The sequence below is a fragment of the Phascolarctos cinereus genome, unplaced genomic scaffold, assembly GCF_003287225.1.
Source record: "Phascolarctos cinereus isolate Bilbo 61053 unplaced genomic scaffold, phaCin_HiC Scaffold_2;HRSCAF=192, whole genome shotgun sequence".
Taxonomy (NCBI): Eukaryota; Metazoa; Chordata; class Mammalia; order Diprotodontia; family Phascolarctidae; genus Phascolarctos; species Phascolarctos cinereus.
In genome coordinates, this window is record NW_027555625.1 from 89365092 (window position 1) to 89374580 (window position 9489).

The following is a 9489-nucleotide window of genomic DNA, read 5'->3' on the forward strand; positions in this document are numbered from 1 at the left end:
TTTGTTATTGTGTCTACTTTGTGCAAGGCACTGCCCTGGGCTCTGGGGATGCTGAGATAAAAACAAAAGATTCCTTGCCCTCTATGAGCTTAAGTTCTACTAGGGCACAGCCCTGCCTCATTTAAATCACACACAAGTCAAGGCATCACCCTCACAATGTCATTGGTCTTCTTCAAAAACAAAGGACAAGATCTGAGGGCTTGGAATATGACTTTCTGGAGGTCAAAGGAGCTAGGATTAAAACCAAGAATCACCCACCCAGCAAAACTGAGTGTAATCAATAAGGGGAAAAATTGATATTCAATGACGTAGAGGAATTTAATGCATTCTTGAGAAGCCAGAGCTAAATAGAAAATTTGACTTTCAAATATAAGACTCAAGAGAAGCATGAAAAGGTAAACAGGAAAAAGAAATAAAAAGGGACTTATTGAAGTTGAACTGTTTACATTCCTACATGGAAAGATGATATTTGTAACTCATGAGACCTTTCTCATTATTAGGGTAGCTGGAGGGAATATATATATAGACAGAGGGCACAGGTTGAGTTGAATATGAAGGAGTGATATCTAAAAAGGAAAATTAAGGGGTGAGAGAGGAATGTACTGGGAGAAGAAGAAAGGGAGAGGTAGAATGGGGTAAATTATCTCACATAAAAGAGGCAAGAAAAAGCTTTTACAGTGGAGGGGAAGTGGAGGGAGGTAAGGAGGAATGAGTGAACTGTACTCTCATGACATTCAGCTTAAGGAGGGAATAAATAGAACTGAAGTTTCCTGAGTTAACCCCAATAGAACTTTCCACATCTGATGGTTCATTGATGCAGCCAGTATCATTAATAGACAATACAATACAAAGAATTTGGAAAGGACCCCAAATCGTCTTCATTCCCTTTTTAGAATGACTTGACTTCCTGGAGGACTGATTGTGAATTGTTTTTTTGTCTTAATCTCAGTTGACAATTTGTGGAATATTCTAATAAGAAGATATCTCAAAGGAGAGTTGTTAGTATTAGTAAAACCCTGAACACTTAGTTCTCATAAGGTGAAAATTTCAGGTTATCGTTTACACTTTGTGAAGTTGGTCTTTGAAATGGTAAACAGTAGATATCAGATGACCTAAAGTTACCTGACTTAATTAAAATGATAAGCCGTAAGAGACTTTGAGATTTGTTACTTTACAAGATCTCTACAAAGTTCTTATATAGCTTTTAAACTTTAACTTAGGTTATGGGTATAACAGAAATCATCTGTAATTGTCTGGTAACGAGAAACTGAATATTATTCTCATAGAGGATGTGAACTTGAATTCTGATAGTCAGAGGACACAATTTATGTTCTTTCCTCCGGGGTCATTTTTTTTTTGTAAGTTTGTCCTAGGATCCAGGATGAGAACACTTGTATATAATTTGTTTTACAGTGTTGTTTGCAAATTGTACCTACTTAACCTGTACTAACCCTAACCCTAAATCCATCCTATAACCTAATTTGCCAAAGTTTAAAGGGGACAAAAGAGCTTTGTTAAACCAGTCTATTATTAGGAAACAAAACCTTGGGATTATTGCCAAAAAGTCATGATAGTAAATGTTCATGACACTCAGGATAGACTGTTTTATTACAGCCTAAAGTGGGAAAGGTATGATTTTTTTTGAAAGTGCTCAGTGTAAAGAATTTGGAAAGTTATTTATAACTTTTTTTATGTTTTAGGAACTGGAACAGTATAAAAAAAATTCTTCTAAATCCTGGAAACAAATTGAGTTTGACTCCTGAACCTAATACAAGTGAATACAGGCATCAGTAGGTTTGTATTTCTCTCTGAAACATAAGTAAGATTTAAAATTTTTTCATCCCTTGTGGTAATATATAAAATATTTTAATGTAAAATGTGTAACTACTATAAAAAAGCCAATTTAATAGTATAACTCTTCAAGTAACCTGAAAGTGTTTTTAAAAGAAAAAAAAAGTAAAATCAAATACAAATATCTGAAAAGGATGAAAAAAAATCTTATTACCAATGCCTCTAAGAATGAGATAATAATTGTGTTTAAATAATATTCTCCAACATATGTATTTGTGCATTTTCTGTTTTTATAGTTTTATAGACTATATAAACTTATGTTTGAAATGGTTACAAATGAAGAATTATTCTCTCATGTTACAGCAATATCTTTTATGAAATGGTTCCTCTGGAACTAAGGTACTTCTAATCTAGGCTCTGAAGTAGAAGGACACCCTTGAATTGAAACTTCACCAGAGGCACCTCACAGTAGTTATCTCATTCCATCTCCTGTAATCAATCTCATAAAATTCCTATCTGAGACCTTGGGTCAAGATGTTTAGTGAAGGGGTTGTTGATGTGACCAAAGTCTCAATGACTCTAGCAATGCAAGAATTAAGCTCCAATGTCAATAAGGTAACCATTCTTGAAAAAAAATTCAAATCCACAAGCAGCATGTCTGCCAGCCAGCTCAAATGCATAGAGATCTACCAGTCTGAATGCACAGAGCAGTCTTTCAGTTGACAGATACTGAACTAGATTATTGATCTGTCTGAAATTAAAAGCTAGCCCTCGACTTTTGGGGGAAAAAGTATAATGAATATGAATTTTTCAAAAATTTAGAATAATTTGAATACATGTTCATGTATTCATATAAATATTTCCATTTTCTGGTAGCTAATAGGTAGAGAGGGTCAAGGAGCCTGTTTTATTTGCAGGTCTGCTACTGGGTTGGAAAAATCATTTACTCTGTGTCTCAGCAAAATATAGATTATACTTATTATTTTTATTTTGCTTAGTGTGAATTGTATAAATCTGATTCATATATGCATCTGTAATTTCTTTAGATTTTGATATGAACCCAGAAGTCTTTGCTGTATTAAAAAAAAACAAATAAATAAATTACTATGTAACCTCTTTATAAAAACACTTAGGGACAGGAATCAGTATTGGGCAATATTATATGGAATCAAATATGGGTAATATTGTTATGTTTTTTATACTAGGGGGTCATTTATAACCAAACCCAAGTAATGACTGGATATGTAACTTTCCTGTACCTGCTTATTTATAAAGAATTCATGGTCATATAAAAAGCTATTTGACATATTTCATTGATGGAATTATTGCTAATAAATGTTGATTTTAGCATTAAAAAGAAGTATCACTTCAAGTCCTAAACTTTATTCTCTATGCTTTTAAGACAATTTAGCCTTTATGTGCCAAACATAGATAAGAATAAAAATCATGCCTTAGTCCTCTTCTCAACTCTCCTCTGTTTCGGGTTAAGTACTCATGCAATCAGAGATCTGAAGCTGGGAGGGTCCTTAGAAACCACTGAGTTCAACCTCCTCATTTCACAGGTGAAGACACTGAGGCCTGAGGGATTAAGTGACTTGCCCGCCATACTGAGTGGCAGGTGGTAAATGACAGAACTAGGATTCAAGCCCAGATTGTCTGACTCTCTTTCTATAATGCAGAGCTGGTGGGGCTTCACTACCCAAATATCCATGATCACCAAGAGTTCTGCAATTTGAGCTGATGCTACATGTGCCAGTTTGAAGGGGGGGGGAAGGATCACTCTCATTTTATAATACTGTGTCATTAATTTTCTGCATATATGTGACTGTGAATTTAAGATGTAACATGTCAGCAATAACTTGTGAAGGAATTAGGCTGACAGTTGTATGGGAAGGAAGGAAGGAAAGAAGGGAGGAAGGAAGAGAGGAAGGGAAAGAGGAAGGAAAGGAAGAAAGGAAGGAAGAGAAGGAGGAAGGAAGAAAAGAAGCATTTGTACTGTGCTAAGTGCTTTATAAATATTATCTCATTTCATCCTCACACCAACCCTAGGAGGTGGGTACTGGTATAATGTTCATCTTGCAGTTGAGGTAACTAACAGAAGCTAAGTAACATGCCCAGGGTCACACAGCCAGTAAGTGTCTAAGGCCGGATTTGAAATTGGGTCTTTCTGACTCCAGGCCTAGAACACACTCTACTGTGCCACCCAGCTGGATGAGACATATAAAAAGTTCAAGAGACATAGTTTCTGAGTACTTAATCATTTTATTAATCATGCTGGTAGATAATTAATAAAAGAGGTCAGTGAATGCCAATGAGTCCTGATAGAGCCCACTCAATACTATATGCCTTTGAAGAGCGGGTGTACCTGAGGGTGGCAGTCAACTCTGATTGTTTAACAATTAATGAGAAGAATGAATATTATAATGAGAGACGGGCTTATTCCAAAGAGGGACTCTGATCATGCAGTCTTGGATAAAGAGACTTATCTCTTATCCAGACTACCCCATCTGAGGCAATCTAGACAAAAGAGGCTTCACCTCTACTGAGACCCGGCTGAGTGGAATACAGTGGGCCAGAATTCACCTTAAATCAAAGTGTAAGGTTTTCTACTTGTGTGTCATCTCCCAACCAGGATCAAAAAGCATGTACCCCAGGGATTTGGACAATCTCATCCATCATCCATGTCCTTCAGAGACCAAACAACCTATAGGTTTATGAAAAAATCCTGGTCCTAATTCAATAACTTATTATTAATGTAAGAGACTAATAATCATTTCTCTCATGGATTAATATTTTATCAGCCTAGTTCTAGTATCTTCCGAGCCATTTGCTAAAATATCCAGTCTAAAATTATGGGTTTGAGAGTCAGGCACCCAAACAGTTGCAACTTGGCAAAGAGTGACCAATGCCAGCTAGTTGTTAGATCTATGGGCAAAACAACAACAACAATAATAAACCACCTGATTTCTATTTCCCTAATATTAGCCAGCAGTAATCAGAAGAGAAAGACTGTGAAAGAACATTTCATATGTGATTATTTTCACTCATGAATAATAACGTATAGCACTTAGTGATTTGCAAAGTACTTTTCCCACAGCAGCTCTGAGAAGTGGAACAAGTTCTGTTATAACAGCTAAGGCTTGGGGGTGGTAGTGGGGGCAGTGCAAATGATGTGTAGCAATACCTCAGGTGAGCCAAAAACTTGGAGGTTCAGCAAGTCTTCTTGTATGATTGTGATGTGATGTGATGTGATGTGATGTGATGTGATGTGATGTGATGTGATGTGATGTGATGTGATGTGATGTGATGAGATGAGGAAAGTGCATTGTGAGGCTTGAAGTGCTCTGAAAATGTGAGGTCTCATTACAGTGCAGAACAGAGGTTTGGAACAGAAAGACTAGAATGATGGCGAAGGAGGAGGTAGCAGAGGTAGCTGACTGTTATGGTCCAGTTGAGGCTTTACCATGATGTAAGAAAATAAATCTGCCAAAATTTATTTGTGCTACATGAACAAGAGATGTGAGGATGGACAGATATCTCCATGGGCTTTTCCTCATCATCTGTAGTGCCAATGAAATGCTACCTTAATCTGAATTTCAATCAAAGGTGTTAAGATTGGCATCAGGAATTTCTAGGACATCTTCTTTAGGTTAAGGCTTTCAACATCAACCTGACACATTTGATCTTTGTATATCTCTTCCCATCACGCACTCTGTTGTTCCACCAAAATGGCCTTCTCACCCATGCTGCTCCGTCTTTTTTCTCTCTGCTTCTGCCCTGGCTCTGAATGCACTTCCTCCTCATCCTCTTCTCTTAGAAACCCTAGTTTTCTTCAGAGCTCAGCTCATCTTCTGCATGAAGCCTTTCCTGATCCTCCTAGTGCCTTTCCACCCAAATTCTCTTGCATTTATTATGCACATACTTAGGCAAGCAGGCATGTTGTCTCTCAGTGTAAACACTTTGAAGACGGGGCTGTTTTGTTTTTGTCTTTGTATCTGCAGTACATTGCACAGTGTGTGGTACATAACAGGAGCTTAATAAATGCTATTGTTTGCTTTATGAAGAAACAAAAGTACAGAGGAAAAAAATCTCTTATGGTTTATTTGCTGTCTTTATGAAAACATCTACCATCAATAGACCTAGGCTCTGGTAGCTTCTGAGCAGTTAGCTGATCCAGTATGTATATCAGCAGTCTGAGTTGACTTGGTTGTACCGTAACGTACAGAAAACCATCTACCTTATTTCTCCATGGCTACCACAGTGAAGCAAGGCCGTGCTTCCTACACCAGGAGATCTGGCCCCAGTGTACCTGAGAACAGGATGCTCATTGTGCTGCAGACATCCTTAGCTCCAGGGAGGAGTCAGGTCCATGCTTTTGTTCTGGAGGGGAAGAGCACTATTCAGTCTAATTCTGAGCATTTCAGTTTTGTAACATGACAAAGTCAGGCAGACTTCATTTCAAAAAGAATACATTTCATAGGAATTAAGATTTTTTAATAGTTTATAACTTTTTTCATCCAGTTCAACATTTATTAAGGGCCCTTTTACGTACAAAGCACTTTTCTACGTCCTAAAGAGACAGAAATTAAATAATCCAAATTCTCAAGTATCTTATATTCTACTGGAGGGGGTGGGAGTGGGGGAAGGATACAACATGTTAACAGGTAGATAATAGAGAATTTGAGAAGGGACTGAGCATTAATGACTAGAAAGACCAAGAAGGGCTTCTTGGAGGAAGAAGAGGAGTCTGATTTCTAATTACTGACACTTTTTGGCTAGGGGGACGGATTATCACTGTCAATGTTTAAATGGCCTGTGGGAAGCCATAATTTTTTTTTCCTAGGAAAGTATCACTAACATTTAGCAGATTGAATACACATACTATGTCAATTTTCCAAATGCTTCCAAGCTAGGATGAAATATAATCTGCATATGAATAGAAGGGAAATGTCTCCATTTATATTGTAGACTGATACTATGGTAAGTTGAAATCATTGATTTCAAAAGAGGTTCCTATGGGACTCTCTGTGAACTACTTAACAGATCAACTCTGGAAGTGTCTATAATGGGTTTGACATATATAATCTGTAAAGCATCATGTAACTATTATATAATAATCGTCAGTGTCAGGGACCTTTTGTTGAAGTTGATGATAGTATTCTGGTAATTTCCCAATGTCTCCAAATCCTTAAATACCCTTCTAAGAATCAGGGTTTTACTGTGGTTTCCTTAATGAACAATTTTTTTTCTTAATGTAAGCTAGGTTACAAGCTAGGTAACAGTTGCTAAACAAGTCATGTGATCTCCAAGACATATTCTTCAGAGTTACTATGGAAACACTGCCAAAGTAAATATACCAATTGCATATTTTCATTTCTGATTTGTGAAATTAATCACTTAAAATCAATCATAAAGATAGTGGCTTAACTGAAATAGAAAAAGAATTTTCAATAATCTTTTTTACAAGCTAGTTGCTTACCTAAAAACAGAAAGTGTAGATGCTTGCTTTATGTAGAGCTGTGTATCAAACTTTAGATTTTTGACATCTTAGTAAGTAATGATTTTGTCTTCTTTTTTAGCACACATGTTGTATGTACTGATAGGATCCTTTGTTTATAGATATATTAAGAAACTCCTAAGAATATCGAGGGAATTAATGAAAAAAAAAATGCAGAGGAAGGTGGCCTAGCAATACCAGATCTCAAACTATATTACAAAGCAGTAATCATCAAAACTATCTGGTACTGGCTTAGAAATAGAATGGTAGATCAGTGGAATAGATTAGGTACAGAAGACACAGTAGTTAGTAAATGACCATAGTAACCTGGTGTTTGATGAAACAAAGATCCCAGCCTTTGGAGTCAGAGCTCACTATCTAACAAAAACAACTGGGAAAACTGGAAAACAATACATGAACTAGGTATAGATCAACATCTCACACTGTATACCAAGATAGGGTCAAAATGGGCACGTGATTTAGACATAAAGGGTGGAACCATAAGCAAATTAGAAGAGCAGAAAATAGTTTACATGTGAGATCTATGGAAAAGGGAAGAATTCATGACCAAACAAGAGATAGTGAGCATTAACAAAATGTAAAAGAGATAATTTTGATTATATTAAGTTAAAAAGTTTTTGCACAAACAAAACCAATGCAGCCAAGGTTAGAAGGAAAGCAGAAAGCTGGGAAACAGTCTTTACAGCCAGTGTCTCCAATAAAGGCCTCATTTCTAAAATATATAGAGACCTGAGTCAAATTTATAAGAAGGCAAGCCATTCTCCAATTCATAAATGGTCAAAGGGTATGAACAGGCAGTTTTCAGATGAAGAAATCAAAGCTATCTATAGTCACATGAAGAAGTGCTCTAAATCACTTTTGATTAGAAAAATGCAAATTGAAACAACTCTGAGGTATCACCTCCCATCTATCAGATTGACTAATATGACAGACAAGGAAAATGATATATGTTGAAGAGGATGTGGAAAAATTGGGACACTAATATACTGTTGGTGGAGTTGCAAACTGATCCAACCATTCTGGAGAGCAGTTTGGAACTATGCCCAAAGGGCTATAAAACTGTGCACACCCTTTGATCCAGTAATACTGCTACTAGGTCTATATCCCAGAGATCAAAGGAAAGGGAAAAGGACTTGTTTGTACAAAAATATTTATAGCAGCTCTTTTTGTGATGGCAAAATATTAGAAACTGAGGGGAGGCGCATCAGTTAGGGAATGGCTGAACAAGTTGTGGTATATGAATGTAATGGAATACTGTTGTACAATAAGAAATATTGTTGTACAATAAAAATGATGAGCAGGAAGATTTCAGGAAAACCTGGGAAAACTTGTATGAATTGATGCAAAGTGAAATGAGTAATGCCAGGAAAACATTTATGTTGTAATAGCAACATTGTGTGATGATAACTAGGAATGACTTAGCTCTTTTCAGCAATGGTCCAAGACAGTTATAAAGGACTCATGATGGAAAATGCTATCCACATCCAGATAAAGAACTGATGGACTCAATGCAGATCAAAGCATACTTTTTTTACTTGCTTTATTTTGTGTGTGTGTGGCTTTTTTTTTTCCTTTTGGTCTGTTTCTTCTTTACAACTTCACAACTGTAACTAATATGGAAATATGTTTTATATAATTGTACATATATAACCTACATCAAATTGCTTAGCATTTTAGGAAGAGGGGAAGAAAGAGAGAGGAAGGGGGCAAAAATTTGGAACTCTAAATCTTGTAAAAATGAAGGCTAAAAATTGTCTTGACATATAATTGGGGAAAAAATTAAATACTATTAAAAATAAGATAAAGAAACTCCAACCTTCTTGGTTGCCCAGTTGTTGCCCTTCCCCAGAGTATCCACTTTTTCTATCAAATACATTTTTAAGAAGCAATAGCTCTATATGCAAAATAATAGTCAAAACTAATAATGAAAACTTGAAAATCCTAACAGATCATGAGATGTTTGGGTGATGGGTGGTATCTTTGTTAAGCCATTTGTTCATTTGTGAGAACTAGATGAAGGATACTTCCACGATTCCAATAGTTTTATTTAGAAAGCCTACTAAATGAGGTAGCTGGGTGGCTCAGTAGATAGAACACTGGACCTAGAGTCAGGAAGACCTGAGTTCAAATCTTGGTTCAGACACTAGCTGTGTAACCCTGGGCAAGACATTTAATCTCTC

General features: G+C 36.3%; 1 protein-coding gene across 1 annotated transcript in view; it reads left to right on the forward strand.

The window, feature by feature from the left end:
* The window catches only part of DYNC2LI1 (dynein cytoplasmic 2 light intermediate chain 1), a 39394-nt gene extending 36243 nt beyond the window's left edge, over nt 1-3151 (forward strand). Inside the window, 1 exon segment of the mRNA XM_021001295.2 lies at nt 1701-3151. Within this exon segment, the coding sequence (XP_020856954.1) occupies nt 1701-1763 (63 nt within the window). The 3' untranslated portion in view covers nt 1764-3151.
* Nucleotides 3152-9489: the final 6338 nt, after the last annotated feature.